This window comes from Phasianus colchicus, chromosome 14 (assembly GCF_987193195.1).
Source record: "Phasianus colchicus chromosome 14, bPhaCol1.hap1.1, whole genome shotgun sequence".
Classification (NCBI taxonomy): Eukaryota; Metazoa; Chordata; class Aves; order Galliformes; family Phasianidae; genus Phasianus; species Phasianus colchicus.
The window spans coordinates 19992424-20008937 of record NC_143449.1 but is presented as its reverse complement, the minus strand read 5'-3'; the positions used below and the strand labels follow the sequence as shown (position 1 = coordinate 20008937).

The following is a 16514-nucleotide window of genomic DNA, read 5'->3' as shown; positions in this document are numbered from 1 at the left end:
TAGGGATCCTCAGTAAGATGCCCTCACCTCCACTGCCAGCCCTGAAATGAGGGCTGGGAAGGGGTGGATCCTGGCTCCATCCCTTCCATCTCTCAGTACATTGCATGCAGCTGAGCTCCCCTGGGCTGGCTTTGCCTTCCCACCAGGTGCTCCATCACTGCTTCAGGCCATGGCTGAGTATTTCCACTACACTCCATATAGCACCACAGCCCCAGAGACCCACATTCTCACCACAACAAGTTCTGAGATGGATACGAGACAGGTGGGCTGCTTTTCAGTAACAGGGGTGTTCCCTACCCAGCTCCTGTCCACTAAACACACGCATGCACACACACACAGTTTAAAATTACTTTAAAAAAAAACCAAACAATCAGAACCTCAATGCAAGGTTTCAAAAACTGCAAGCTCATCTACAGTTGAAACATGAAGAAAACATAACTGCTTCCCAGAACATTTCAGTGCTGTCAATGTGTTGCTGTTTTAACACACTGTTCAGTCATGATTTTTCTGTTGCTCTCTGTAAAACCCTTTAGGTGATAGCTGCATGCCCTGCAGTATTACTGCAGCAATCTTTCTCTCTCATACTCAGCTTCCACACTGGGTAGAGAAAGCTGGTGAGACTTCACTGACTTTTTATGCTCTCCATAACAAAACTCATTTTCTTTCACATGCTAAGCATCTCATTTGACCAATTCTTATTCTCAGATTGGATTAGCAACAATTCTTGCATCTCTGATTCCCTAAAGTGGGGCTGATGAATATCATTTAACATAACATCCAAAATATATCCCCACTCAAAGAGATTCACCATAATTCCTGTACTTACAGGAGCACTGCACGGTCCCCTGGGCACACACACACATTCACACAATCATCTATATGGGCAAAATAAAGATAGCAGTATAACAAAATAAATGTAACAAAACAATGCCGTCCTCAAGTTTAATGATTTCCATTTGCTTCCCCACATTTGCAATAAGCTGCATGCATTTGCTGGTCACATGCAGTCATGTTAGCATTAGAGCTCAAGGGGCTCTCGAGCTGCTCACTGTTTATAGGGGGAGATCACAGAGTCATTGGATCATCAAGGCTGGGAAAGTCCCGTACAATCATCATCTCCAATCATTGATTGGCAAAGCTGTAATTAGCAGGACAGCATTATCAGTCCTGAGCGAGGCCTTGCCACATCAGCTATGCAATGGCATAACAAGACCTAGTGAAACTTAAAGCTCTTCCTTCTGAGAAGTTCAGCAAAGTGTTTGGGGAAAGCATCAGCATGCACAGAGGAACATAAAAAGGATGTACAAGAATCACAGTTCGAGTTTTGCAATTCCATAGTTTAATTAGTTCAACGTGTACTTTTTTTCTTGCTAATTTATCTTCTATTGCAATCCTTGTTAGGGAAGTAGCAAGTATACCCATTTCCTAGGCCTGAACACAAACCAGACGCAGATTCACAAATTGTTCCTAAACCTCCGTTTCTTAAGAGACAAAGTGTGTTTAAAAACTATTCTGCAATTGAGTCAAATACCTGATGGTGAGACGCAGTGATAGCAGACTCCATCATGGAAGAATATGACACTGCTCCATTACAGGGCTGCACGTCAAGTCTCACCTGCTCAGGACATGGAGGTTACAGATCAGCCCCTCACAGAACTCTGACCCGCACTGTGCTGTCACAGCAGCACTGAGAAAAGGTTGGTCTTTTGTTGCCTTACTCTCGGAAAAAAAATCAAGGCTTTTGGGAGGAAATAATTAAAAAAAAATAGGGGATCACAGACATAAGGAACAGTTATAAGCAGGGGAATGAAATGACACTGAAGGTGTTTGAGGTGTCCACATACAGTAGTGAGATCCTCCTTTGCAATGGGGATGGTCTGACAACGAAGCACAAATAACTTAGCGAGGTCAGCACAGATACTGGGCATCATCCAGTAGGCTTCAGCATATCGAAACAACTTGGATTCTTTAACATAAAAAGAACCCAAATCATTAGTTCACAAACTTCAGAGAGAATAAAGCCTGTAATAGGACTGACTTCCTAAAACTGAGAAATGTTTCCTACCACTGCAGTTACTTGAAAAAATCAGGTAGTGTTTTACAGCTGGTTTCCTGCCTGCCCCCAGGGCTCCCAGCTCCCGCAGCTGTGTGTGGCTGTGGCAAATTTCAGATGTCTGTGAGCTACGGATGGGCTCCTCCCAGCCTGTGCTGGTGAAAGAGCACTTCTCCTACTGGTAAGGAGGGATGGGGCCGATGTCTGTCACAGCTGCTCAAAGGAGCGAAGAAAACGGTGCAGGAGGGAATTTTGGGGAAAATTTTCTGATTAAGCTGATAGTAGCTTTTGTAATTCGCTGTCAATCCATTCAGTTGATTGAGCTTTAAGATCCAACAGGCAGAAAATCCAGGAAAAAGTCCAATGTCTACAGAGGGTCAGATAAAGAAGCAGAAGAGAAATCTTACTGTGATGTCCCACCACTGCAAATTACCCGTGACTTTTTGGTGTTCTTGTTTTAAGGACAGCTGCTGGACTTTGCTGGGCACCTCCTGACTCAGTGCTCCTCCCAGTTCCCGAGGACAGGCGATGGATGTGCTGGGTGCAGGTCACTCTGGAAAAGCCTCCATGCAATGTGCATGAGATCAGCACTACGCAGAGCACTTCTACCGCAACGCCTACAACCCGTGGCAATGGTCGTGTTAGCATGTTAAAAAGTCACACTCCAGAGTTAAAATGTCATTTTCCATAGGAAAAAATTTTCCCTGTACCTAGGAGCAAATCTAGGAATAGGAAAGTAATTTAAGCTGATGCAAACATTTGTAGCCACAAACTATTAAAAAAGAAATTAAAAAAAAAAAAAAAAAACAACCCCAAACCAACAACAACAAAAATACTGAATTCCAATCAGAAGACATTTCTTGAAACATCTCAGAAAGAATAAAACCCATGTGGAAAACATGACACACTACATTACTATATAGCTAATAAAAACAAAAAAACAAACAGCCAAACTTTACAAACAGGATACAAACAGCTTTCCTTTTGCAATAAGGATATCAGATAAAAACAGTTATGAAATACACCGTGGTATGTGCACAGGGAGGCTGTCCTTCCCTCCTCCCACTGCCTTCAATCCTATTAGCTCTTCTTTGAGGGCTTTTTTCAGCCTCCCCACACGCGCTCTTCGCTCACAGAAAGAGAACTTTCTTTAGTTGATACAGAATATGACACTCAGGAAGCAGGAGAGGAGAGAGAAGATCAAACTTCTCATTGATCCATTTATCTTTGCTGTCTATTTCAAACCACTAGGCCAGTTACAGGTGTGAGTTCAGGAAGTTTCTATCTCAGAGGCTTCTTCTATGAAGTTAGCAACAGGACTGAGGAGCAGGAGTGGGAACAGCTTATACTCTCCATTTCCATCTTCCGAGAGGAGAGGTGGATCACCCATTCCCAAAGTGTCCACTGGGGGCTCAGCCTGGTTTGCTGGAACTGCCAGTGGCAAGACTGTTTCACTATCTGAAGGAGGATGGAGAGCAGGTTTTTCCTCCAGGGGGGCCAGGAGGAGGTCTTTTGGATCCTCTGTCTTCCCACCAGCTTCACCAGAAGGCAGCTCTTCAAACAACGAAAGCAGAGGATTGGCCCTGTACTGTATCAGCTGCATATCTGAGGGAAAACAAACATTTTAAACAGGCTCCTAGAGTACATAAGTGAAGTCTCTTACTCAAGGCAAGGAAAACTGGAGAGGCTGCTTCAAAACTTGGTTGGCTAAAGAAAAGCACACAGCTGAGCTCTGACAGATTACACCAGCAGGTGCAAGAGACTAAGGCCTGCAGCTAAGGCTCCTGTGTCTTTTAAGATCAATGTCTGAAACACACTTCAAGTCCCTACAAACGCTGCATGCACTGGCATCACTGAAGTAGTAAAGTGATCTGCACTGCATTTATGTGGGTTGTAGCCCATGTAGGAGATACCTCCACAATGGCATTTGCAGTTCTCCTCCTTACTGTGGCACTCTGTCACACATAAGAAAAGAGGAACAGTTAACATGGGAAACAGAACAGGGTTTGTAAAACTGAGGTACAGCTTCATTAAGATCAAGGAAATCCCAGTCGTCGTAAACGTTCTAAGCCCACGCCAAAGAAGGAAATAAGCCATATTACAGGCTAGAAAAAATTCCATTTCAATACACAGTTTTGGAAGAGTATGGAACTGTCACAGCTCTCTGTTCCTTCCTGCCCACCTTTGCTTCCTGCTGTTTCTCTCTCACTTGCTCCCAGATCTTCAGTGCTCTCTCCCACGTTTGCAATCTGAAGCAAAAAGGACAGAGAATAGGACAGAATGCTTAACAAAAATATCTGACTATTTATTGTCTGGTTAGCAACATCAATGGTGAAAGGAGGAGGGAAGAGGAATTAAACAGCTGACCAATGTAAACTGACCTCACAAACCCATTACTGGAGATAAAGGCTAGTGAAGACACTGCAGTACAGACAAACTTATCTTACCAAAATCAAACAATCTTCTGATTAGCCAATATTTACTTTTCCATACCAGAAGTTTGCCTTGTTGGAATAACACAGCTAAACATGATTTCATCTGTACAATGAAATTTTGCAAACACTGCTTGAACACAACAGCATTTTACCTCAATTGTGGTGTGAATGCTTATGACAAGAAATCTTAGTTTAAAAACTATTTCTAGGCTACAAAATAAACAACAATGCAAGAGTCCTTTAATAATGTGTAACAATCTTAGGAACGGGGCCCAGAAAAGGAAAATTACACTGAGCTTCTACATGTCCTCTCAGGAAGTTCTATAGAGCCATGTTCAGCATAAATACAGCATCCTGTATTCTTTTTTGTTTTTCCTTTAAAAAAGAAACAAACAAACAAAAACAAAACAAAACAAAACAAACCTTTCCTTCAGCCTTCTGATAGACTGCAGGCACACAACCTGAACTACTGTCCCAGGTCTTGTTATTACTTGGCTAAAACACAGCAAGCCAAGAAACTCATCTCACACATACCGGAAAATGACAAGATCTTCTAATCTCCTCTTTCTAAACAGAGCATACAGAAGTAACAGATAGGAATAAAAAAAAGTTCCTCAACACAGACAGCTGATTCAGCAGCCATTAGTTTTCTTCTTCCTTATGTTCTCAGATTATTATAAAGTAATGAACACCTTATTTTAAGCCAAATGGCACACCAAAAAACATAAATTCTTTTGAGAATCCTCTTAAATTCCTGTATGCCAATGGCAATAACAGAAAGCATTAAATCACCCAGATTAGAGAAAATGGTAGTTTCATCCTGAGCTATCAATCCAGCCCCTATCCTCAAATTATATCAGTCAAAATTTAACTTCCAATAACATTTTAACCCTCCCCATCATAGGAGCGAATCTTACTCTTACATTTTCCATACCAGGGGAAGTTTCCATCAAGTTCATATCCAGGGCTGGCAGTTCAGGGTTAAACACCTGAAAGCAGAACCAGATAATACATAGGAGAGTATATCACATAATAAAGCAAAACTTCAGAGCAATTCCACTCCATCCACCTACGTAGGCACAGGGATGGCGGCTCACTTGCAGGTCTACTACAATGTGCTTTAACCCTGTGGCAGTTAACTGAGCACACAGGAGCTCTACGTGATGAAAGCACTGTATGAACTGAGAATGGCTCTTCAGATTAGTTCGTACTTTGTTATACTTCTTGGATCACTATGCACCACTCTACCCATAACTATTTGCCTTTCAGGATTTTCTTCTCACTTGATCACTACATCAAGGAATAAATCTGTAAAATCTCATAAAGCAACTTAACCAGTATCAGACACCAGAATAAATGAGAAGATACTTACATCGCTGAAAGCTTCAGAACCAAAGCTATACTGCTTCCCAGATAACAGTGCTTGAAGCTCTTCAAGGCTGGCATCAATGCAATTAAGAAAATCCTGAATTTCTTCTCTAAAAAAGACAAAATTATACAGTACAGTGTAAGAAAAAGTCAGCACTTAGGGCCCTTTTTTGCACCACAGGGCAAGAAAAACCTCTTAGAAGTGAGAAGAGTTAATTTCTGGTTATTACAGCTGTTGGATAAGCAGTCTATTAGACTGCATTACTCATAATCCAGAACAGTTTATTGCCAGATGAACGAAACCATGGTCCTGTATCAATTTCAATGGTCCAACTCTTTTCCCAACACGTACAAGGAAGCCTGAAGAGGGGAGTTAATACCTGTCCAGTAAAGGATCATTTTGGTTTCCAGAGTTACTCTCGTTCAAGATGGAGTCAATCACTGACACAGGGTCTTCTGGAGCATTAGCTTGTGCAGTATGCAGTTCTACAGCAACATTTCCCATTTCATTGGATTTGCTGACATCATTTGTATGAACTGGGGGGATAGGTTCTGCACAGTTTAACTCATTGGGCTGCGATACTTGACAAATAGGTAAGCCAGGATCCAGAGCTGTCTGCGTCTCTCTAGAATGCGACCCAAAGAGAAACAAGACAGGAAAATTCATCAACCGTGTTACTGCTCATTACACATTTAGTGTTTAATATTTTAATGCCTACTGAGGTCAAATTCACCAAGGGCTCAAATAACCAACTGTTTTTTTTTTTAATAAAATAAGGTAAGCGCCTTCCTAAAGGGAAGTGAAGGATCACTTGTTAAGGCTTATACAGTCAGCACAGAACATCCTGTTTGCCCCGATTCATAGAACTGTTTGGGTAGGAAGACATCTTTGAAGATCCCCAGCCCAAACGCCCTGCTGCAGGCAGGCACACCTCCACTCAGCACACTGCTCAGCAGCCCTGCCAAGCCCGACCTTGAGCACTTTCCATCACTGGTCATCCATAACTTCTCTGGGCAGCCTGCTCCAGCATCCCACCACCCTAATCACTGAATGAACTTTTTTATATCCAGTTTAAATCTACCCTCCTTTAGTTCAAAACTATTGCCTCTTATCCTATCACTAAAGGCCCTGATAAAAATCTTTATATATCTTTCTTCTTACCCCCCTTTATAAATTAAAAGTCAAGCTTTCTCAGTTTCTAGAAACAAGAGCTCCACCTTTATGTTTTTTATACTTTCTCACAGGATAAATCCAAAGAAAATTTCTGAATTTTTAAAAGGTTCCATTTGCATTGTAATTGTTTTAATTTATCAGAAAAATCTAAAAGTTTTCTTTTTCCAGCATGGTGACCAAATGCTGGCTCTGGAACTCTTTAGATTGGTATTGAGTTCTTAAATAGAATGCACAGAATGTTCTTGACTTCAAATAATAAGGTTCTGACAGACCAAAGAGGGCAGAAGACCACATGGACACGTGGTGGTAGGGAAACTCACGACACTGTGTCTCTAGAAATAAAAGATTCCAAGCTGGTCTATATTTTACTCTGAAGGTTAACAACTGAACGGATTTTTCACAATAATCTGAGATCACAAAAAGAAGACTGCATCCTCTCCAGCTGCATTTAACATAATATTAGCGAGAATACTGAAATCAGAGATAAAATTACAAGTTTTGCATTAGCGGTAAACAATGAACGCATTCACTTGCTTGTTTGGTCAAAAAGTGACGTGTTTATTTGTTGAACAGACAAAAGCAAGTTCCAGAAATCATACCAAAGAATGGCAGCACGGTTAGGTTGGAAGGAACTCTAAAGCCCAACCATCCCCAGCCCTTTGTGGGCTGGCTGCCCCAACTCAGGCTGCCTCGGACACCTCCAGGGATGGGGCATCGCAGCTCAAGGGCAGCAGTGCCAGGTCCTTCTATCCTCTGAGTAAAATGTTTAACTTACTAATGTAACTACTTAACAAGTTAAGCATAAGTTTTTCACATCCTTACACGTACCTATCTCTGCCACTTGTGTGTGCTACAGCAAGGAGACCATTGGTGGCATTTTCCAGGGTATCAGTGATATCTCGGATGATGAGACCTGTACGATTTCCATCCTCATCATCTGAATTATGTTCAGAAAAAGCCATCTGCAGGATAGGATATATCAAACAGAATGAATAAAAGAAAAAGATTTTGTTGTGTTTAAAATGATTACTCTCTTCTCTTCTTGCAGCTTCCATTTCCCAAGCTGTACTGATTTGCATGACTTTATAGACAGGGCAATGCTTTAGATTGGTCTATTTCAAAATAGAGTGCATTTCATTATAGCACCAGCTACAAGGAAGCAAGGAAATAAGCTGTAAGGAAGACTTCAAGATCGCTGTACAGCACCTTGTCTAACTCAGGGTCTCTTTCCCTGCACAGACTTACTGCTTGGCCACTCTCCACAGGTATGCGGACATACTGACGGCTGTACTTGGAAGGTGAAGCACCTGCAGCATCTGTCAGAGACCTGAGACAAAGTACAATGTTAGTGGATCTTGCTGCAGTAAACAGCTGTAGTAATGCTAGACGTGTAGGAGCAGTATGAACGATTACTCATGCACTTCTAAAACCAGCTTTTTGACATAACTTTTAATAAACAGATTGCAGATGGATCCAAGTCTAAGTACACTTTTTGTTTGGTAGTGAATCAGTAACACTGGCACTTTTTTTTTTTTTTAAGAGTTACCATTTCTGCAACTGTTTCCTTCAAAACATAGAACATATACTGTACTGTCTTCTCATCCCATTCAGTTTTGATTATAAGAAATCCATGCTTTTTTTAATTTCTTCCACTTTTCTCAAGTACGAATAAAATAACACAACAGTGATAACAATATTCTCTATGCACCCTAAGAAAAGTATCTTGCTTCTAGAAGTTGATTCATCTCCATAATGCACACTGGACGCTGCTTTGTGACCTATCCAGTAATTACCTTTTCCTTTTGACCCCAACAATATAATTTCCTCGCATCAAACTTAGTATAAACTGAAGAATCTAAAAAGGAAAAACAAAAAGCCAAAAACAAATGATCAGCTTGGCAACGTGAATACTAACACATTAACTCAGACTTAGCTTTTATGATTTAAATTAGCAGGTTAATTAAATATCCATTCATGCCTTTATCTTAAAAAGCAAAACAATAGTTACAGAAGGCACTGAAAAACCATCTCATTTGGTCTCATTTGGACAGTTGTTTGTTTTTTTTTTATGCGTAAGAGAATACCACAGGTCACTATGGAAGATTCCAGACCAGAAACAGCTGAAGGATAAACCAGAGAAAACCTGATCCAGTGCAGCAACTCCTATAGTTTCCACACCGACTTCTTGGCAGGTCTGTCTGACCCTTCACAGGCTCCATCCCATGTGCCTGCAATCTCTCCCTTTAGGTTCCCATCACTCTGGCTCCAGCCCCACATTTACCCCTGGTTAACTTGACTTTCTGCTTTCTCTACAAATAAGATTCACTGAATTGAAATTCTTTTCACTAAGATTTTCTTTAGATTTTGCTTGTGATTCTTTGCTGCGCTGCTTCTTGGACACTCAGGAACTGTGAACATTTTCGTTATGCTGTATTGCTGTATTAATATAGCCTGTTCAGCTCTGTGTCATTTGTCATTCTACATAAGCAAAGAATGCCATCAGGTATCACAGAGGCAGGAATAAGGATGGTAGCACTGAAGATGCTGCAATGGTACCTTAGACAGCAGCTTCTGTTGTTGACTGTGCTTCTGCCTTAGAACTGCCACTTCTTTCCACAGGGCCTTATTTTCTCTGCAATGCAGAATAAATCAGAAGACAGAGGATGAACAGAGTTTACTTTATATGATTTAGTTTCACAGCTTTCAAACTTTCACAGTACCTTGCAGGACCAATGGCAACATTTTTTCCATGGGTAACTAGCAATTGGTTCATCAAATTCACTGCTGTAAGCTCCGTGTTAAACTAACCCCATTTTCCCTCCAGCAGGACCAAAAGCTCACTAATGGCACCTTCTAATCTTTCACTGTTCCATTAGTAATCTTGATTTGAGGGTACTCCTCGTTTCAAAGCCTCCAAGTCTTAGAATAAGGACATGGTGTTTGGAAACAGGCTAAGTGCAACGCAGACCACGTCGGAATGGTTTCACATGATTCACAAAACACAAAACCAAACAGGAGGTGGAGCGTATGCATCTCCTGAGCTCTGGTTGATACCCACCTGCATGCCAGTGATCTGGGCATACTCCCACTGCCCATACAAAAAGCACACAAAGGAATAGAAATGAGGAAACACAAAGTTCATTTCCAATCAGGAAGAAAACCAAACATTAATCCTAGTTGCATCTACCCCTGTTTTGGGTTTAGAAGACAAAAAGCTTTGATACCCCTCAAAAGCTATTATAGATGATGGCAACCAAAAGCAAATCTGAAGATAGCCAAGAAACTCACAGTTTGAATCTCCAGTCTGCTACTGCATTATGGAAACATACAAGATTCAGAATGCTGTGTGCCATGTAATGAGGATTCTTAGGAAAAACAGTTTCACCTGTTTGCAGTTCAACTGAAACACGTATTTAGCAAACTCCATTACATGTAAACTCTACTCAGTGCCTAAGTGCTCCTTCAGCTGGTGGTACCTCTTCATGTTAGCCAGTCTGATATCCATGTTGTTCTGCTGCTCTCTCATTTCCTGGACTTCAGAGAGTACTTTGTGTAAGTCCTCCGCACAGACCTTGAGATCCTCAGTTCTTACTGCAGACACCTAAAATAGGACCAAGTTATACATGCTTTACTAAGAACAGTGCCTTTTACACACCGTTGTAAATGAGCAGTGTAGTTAGGCTGCGGAAAGGGCATAAATTTCATTAAAAGACCAGGAAAATCACTAACTCTTACACATCACAAAATGCCACAAGTGATAAAGATGACAGCCCTTACGACAAACTTGACTATCTGAAAATAAAAGTTGTGAATGAAAACACCATCACAATTCAAGCTAAAATCCAAAGCACTGACTGCAGATGGCCTTTACTGAGGGATTCTCCCTGCCAGGCCTGGTGAACGCTTGCCCCCTAGTGTCAAAAGGTAAGGCAAAACCAAAAGGACTGATGGAGGAGTAAGGAGGGGATGGTCACATTCCTTGCACGCGTGGGCATTCCTGCCAGCACAGGAACAGCAAACTGCCATTAAGTTACTAAGGAAAAAATACAGGAGTCTAATTACGTGACTGGAAAATTTGTCCCACAGTAGGTGAACTGCAGATTCCTACAGCACTGCTTCATCTTTTACCTCTCAGTGACATTCCAAGACTTTGTAGACTTGTCCTCCAAAAGTCAGAACCAAAACTCTTTTCTACCCACAGCAAAACTTATAAATGCCACCTCTTCAGTGAGGGTGGAAGAGCTATCAGATAGCAAAGAGTTCAGTTTCTCCTCCCCACAGTTCCATATTTAAAATATTCCAGTTCCTTAAGTAACGCTGCAGTGGTGCCATTAATGGCTTATATACAGTTCAAGTTTTAAAATAATAGATACAAGTTTTACACACAAGTTATAAAATAACAGGTCTCATCACTAACGAATGATACGTACAGGTTTTGTAGGCATAATTTAAAAAAATTATTTAGCCAAATTCAGACTGCAATGAAATCAAATGAAGCTGTAGCAGATAACCACCAGATCTCTCTTCCACACCTAACAGTATGCTGTCATTTTACTTATTTTGTTAAAATCCAGGAGATGTGGAAGCCTACTGTTTCCATGCAGATCCCCACTTTTTTTTTAATTAAAATTGGTATTTATTGGTCAAAACTGACCTACAGTGCTGTAAAATAATGTTCCATCGCTGTGTGATGACACAATAGCATTATGGAATTCTGTGCTAGAATTGCTCCTGTTTCTAACAACGCTCTTATATTAGCACTTCCATACTAGTCTGAGGAGCAGACTTTTGCAATTTCATACAGATTTCCCAAAAGCTGCCACTGCATGAGCATTGTAGGACTGTCTGTCCACTCCAGCTCAACCAGCTAGCTGTTACCTCTCATGCTTTTTCCCCAGCATTTCGACTCTGTTTCAGAGTAAAACATCCTTTGTCAAGCTAAAAGGCAGCCGAACAATTGGCAAAGACAGTTCACAGCCCCTGCTGGTGGTTGGCAGACAAGCAACAAGTGTTTTCCAAAGCACACAAATCAACCTGGTATTATGTGTGGTCATTGCATTTTGATCTTAGAGTGCACATTTGGTTTTTGATCTTAACTACTTTCATAAGGCTCTGGGGAGACCTGATAGCAGCCTTTCTGTATCCAATGGGGGCTATGAGAAAGAAGGGGACAGACTCTTCAGCAAGGTCTGTTGCAACAGGACAAAAGGAAATGGTTTCAAACTAAAAGAAGATTTAGATTGGATATAAGGAAGAAGTTTTTTACAGTCAGGGTGGCGAGGCAGTGGCACAGGTTGCTCAGAGTAGAGTGGGTGCCCCATCCTAGAGACACCCAAGTCAGGCTGCACGGGGCTCTGAGCAGTGATGGAGCTGTGCCCATCCCTGTGCACTGCAGGTGGCTTTTAAAGGTCCCTTCCAACTCAAACAATTCTAAGATTCTACAGCACTATCCCTCTGCAGAAGTAACTGTTTTCTTAACACAATCCAGTGTTCAAAAGGATGCATAGAATGGCCTGACAGTTCTTTCTGTCTGCAGTTCTGGATGCTTTACTGTTTGTTGTAGATAGTACCATATGCTAATATACTTCATGCACCCCAAATGAAATCCTGATTCCTCTTCAGCACACCACCCCGTCATGGGAAGGATACCCGAAGGATGCAGACAGTAGGTGCAAGTACCAAATGCAGTCAGAATGCCTCTTGGAAGGAAAGCCAAACTAAAGCATTCTGCCAAATACAAGGAACAGCTTTCTTCCAAGTTTGTGACTATATAATATGGATGTCAAGACCGAGTCACACGAACAGAGATCCCAGCCCCAACAGTGAAATGGAGTAAAGAAAGGAAGTGCCGCATTCAGACACGCTCCTGTTTGAGGCTGAAATACATTTCCATTCCAGACAGTAAAGAGCAAGAAAAGCTAACGGGTGTTTTATCCATTGCAAAAATCACATTTCCTGTGCAACAAAGAATATATTTCACCAGAATTTTCATGAATGTCTTTGGCACTAAGTAGCGCTTTTGTCTTCTCATCTAGAGGACTCCACCCAGGGCAACACCCATGGGATACACAGTGCCGTGTGTAATATCAGCCGCTGACTGTCCTGGCATACCAAGGAAGGTGTGCAAGCTAAGACAAGTTAGCAGTTACAGCATCTGCAAAGAGCACAAGTCTGTGTCAGAGAAACAGCTGCTCCTATATTTGATCAACTGAGATTCTGAGCAGAGAGCTCAGCAAAGAATCAATCAAAACACAATTGTGACTCTAGCTAATCCTCAAGCCTATTCTCTGCTTTTATTAACTTGGGCTCTGCAGTCACCACATTATGACACTCTGAAGAAAGAACTCTGAAGTTCAAATGTCAACAAGATGTATCATGATAGTGTCTTTCTCTGGCAGCCAGGACATTATGGGCTGTAATGTGCAAGCAGAGAAAATATATATGTGCAGGCCCAAATACACAAAAGAAAACTAGAAATTGCTTACAAAAAAAAGTAGCTTATTAGCAAATTGGTGTTGGAGGAAAAATATAATTTATATGAGCTGACTACTGCTGCCTGTGCTGTATCCACACCACCTTTATCATTAATGAAACTGTTGAACCAGCTGGACTCAATATTGACCCTTGAGGTGCACCACTTGTTACTGACCTCCAGCTAGAGTCTGTGCCACTGACAAAAGCTGCAGACCTTCTCCTGTGTGTTGCTAGACAACAACAGGGCGCGTTTTGTTTAAGAGCTGACAGGAGGAGGCCAAGCCAAGCATTAGTGTGGCATTCAGGAGGGAGCTGCTAAGGCTTGCCAGTGCACAGCCTTGGTTCTTCAGGAATTTGTTGGCTGTAAAGTGTTTGAAACGCTCAGAATTGCTCTAGATAAGCTTCTTCTCATAACAATAACAGTGAAGTAAAGAAATGCTCAGACTATACCTTGCGTTTGATGTTTTCCAATAAATGTGCATTTCCTTGCTTGAAGAAAGGGTGCTGGAACTCAATGACTGAGTTTTTCTCTGCCGTAATCATACCATTCTCCAAAGCAACCACCTTCCTGAAACCATCTGTGGAGAGGGATTGAAATAAAGTCATTTCTCTTAAAGTAAAGCTCACTGTCACAAAATAGAGCTAAAGAAAACCGCAAAGCTATTGAAATACCTGCAACTACACAGCTATTGGAAGCAGGAGCTTCCTTTCAGTGCTCGACCACTTCACTGCTCTGATCACCACAGACAGGGAACACACCTACCACACCACCAAATGATCTGTAAGCAGCATGCATGGCACCAGCCTGCTAGTCCTGGAAAGCAAGACAGTCCAAATAATCACAGAAGCAAGTCAGCAGATCTCCTAGGGCACCTCGCATAAAATATCGTCCCAGAGGAATGGACAGTATGTCCCACCTTCCCTTTCATCCCTATAGACTCAGACAACTGCATACCAAAACAAATGCTGTCGTACCCCATCAGAATCTATAGAATAATAAAAGGAAGAGAAATTAGTCCTCAGCCTATGGCAACACAGGCACAAAAAGCACTTCTTCCATCCCAGACCATCTGCATGAAATAAGGCATTGCCAGCTCTATTTCCACCACTGCTTTAAATACCAAAGGGAAGATGCAAACTAGTTGCCAGACCAACATGTCTCTCTCCTCATTCACATTTTTAACACAATTGATACATTCCAGCCTCACTGCACCCCAAATGCACTGTCATGAGAAAACCTCAGTATAAGCAGCATGAGGAGGCTGACATCCCACTGCATACCTTCAAAGGAATATTTGTATTTTATCATTTAACTGCGTTATGAGACAACTGACAATTGTTTCTTCACGTGACAGGCAGACAGAGCATCCTTCAGATCCTCTCCTTTCCCGGGAAGGATTCACTCAATCACTTAACCCCCTCACTCGAAAGCAGCCGATTTCTGTGCAGTCTGTACACTCACATGGCCCCAAACCAATCTGCTCCAAAGCAGCTCTTTCTGCTCCGCACACTGTACTGACTTGAGACTGCCACCTCGTTCTGACTTCTGCCTGCACGCACTGTACACATCTTGCAGAACAGGCAGTATGTGATGCTCATGGGCAGAGCACAGAAAACACAAACAGAGACTCGGTCCAGCTTGAGCCATTGGTGTGATTAACGTTGCTTCAACAGAGAAAGCAACACAAACACATGGATGCATAGCAGCTGATGCTTACACATGTTGAGCTGTCGGATGAAGCTGGAGATGTTGTTGTGTTTGAAGTACTTGGGGAGCAGCTCCTTGGCAAACCGCTGCTCATCCAGGATGCAGAAGTTCTCACCATTCTGGGAAATAAGGGAGAGAAACAGTGAGAACAAACAACGTTTCTGAGGCGCTGCTCTGATGCCAGGATCATTGCTAGAGCCAGTTCCTATGGTACCATGGGCACAACACAGCAAAGGGCGCTGCCTGAGGGGGCTTAATGAATTTTCCAGACTGTAACAAAAAAGACTGGGGAAAAAAAAAGCCTTACAGGGAACACTCCTCTGGAATTGGGGTTTGGTTGGTTTGTTGTTTTTTTTTTTAAAGTCTCAAGTTTTGGCCTCGAGCCAAAGAAAAAAACCGTTCCAAAACCAATCCCGGCACACGAAGGGCAAACGGCGCTCAGGCCGCGCGGCGTCACCGCTAAAAATACCCGGGGGCAGCGCGGGGCGGCGGCGGTGCGGGGCGAAGGGAGCGCACGGCGCGGGGCAGGATGGAGCTCGTGCGTTCGTACGGCCGCGACGGGGAGCGAACGGATGTCTTCACCTTCGCCTTTTAAAGGCCGACACCCGGAGAAACGGACGGACGGAAAAATACACGTTAGAAAAGGGCACGGAGCGAAAGTCAGCGCCGCCGGCGTTCGTGTCCGCGTGCGGCTGCGGCGTCCCCGCCTGGCGGCCCAAGGCGTCACGAGAGGAAAAATTAAAGTTAACGGGTTCGGAGCGCCGTTGGAGGCTCAGACGCAGCGCCGCTCCGCCCCGATCGCCGCGCGGTGCGGCCGGGACGCGGCACAGAAGCGCTCCGGGCCCCGCTCGTGCCACGCGCCAGAGCTCCCGGCACGGAACGGAACGGAACGGCGCGGCGCGGCACGGCCCCCGCAGCCCCCGCGCGGCCCCTCCGCCGCCGCCGCCGCCTCCCCCGGGCCTCGCTCCCCGCGGGGCCTCCCGGACCGCCGCCGCCTCCCGCCGCCCCGGGGCCGCCCTCACCCGGCTCCAGCAGATGACGTCGTCGCTCTGCGGATCCTCCACCAGGGCCCACAGCTTGGCCAGGAAGCCGGGCACCGGGGCGGCGCCGGGGGCGCCGGGCAGCGCCGACCCTTCCCTCATCCTCAGGCCGGGCCGAGCTCTCGTGCGGCGGCCGCGCGGGCGGATCCCCACCGGAGGCCGTGACGCCACGAGGGGCGCGGCCTGCGGGCAGGGCGGCTCGCTCGTTGGTGGGCGGGGCCTGCGGGCCAGGGCGGCCCGCTCATTGGCGCTCGCCGCCAGG

The 16514-nt window shown here is 43.8% G+C and overlaps 1 protein-coding gene across 1 annotated transcript; it reads right to left on the bottom strand.

Annotated features, from left to right (window-relative positions):
- Positions 1-909: 909 nt before the first annotated feature.
- On the bottom strand, positions 910-16432 carry LOC116229479 (heat shock factor protein 3). Its single transcript, XM_031593959.2, has 13 exons — positions 16235-16432; positions 15223-15331; positions 13955-14082; positions 10507-10631; positions 9587-9662; positions 8824-8885; positions 8276-8357; positions 7859-7992; positions 6237-6482; positions 5861-5966; positions 5412-5477; positions 4236-4302; positions 910-3658 (listed from the first exon to the last, which is right to left on the bottom strand). The coding sequence occupies exons 1-13, from the start codon at positions 16352-16354 to the stop codon at positions 3324-3326; spliced, it is 1656 nt and encodes a 551-aa protein (XP_031449819.1). The 5' UTR covers positions 16355-16432; the 3' UTR covers positions 910-3323.
- Positions 16433-16514: the final 82 nt, after the last annotated feature.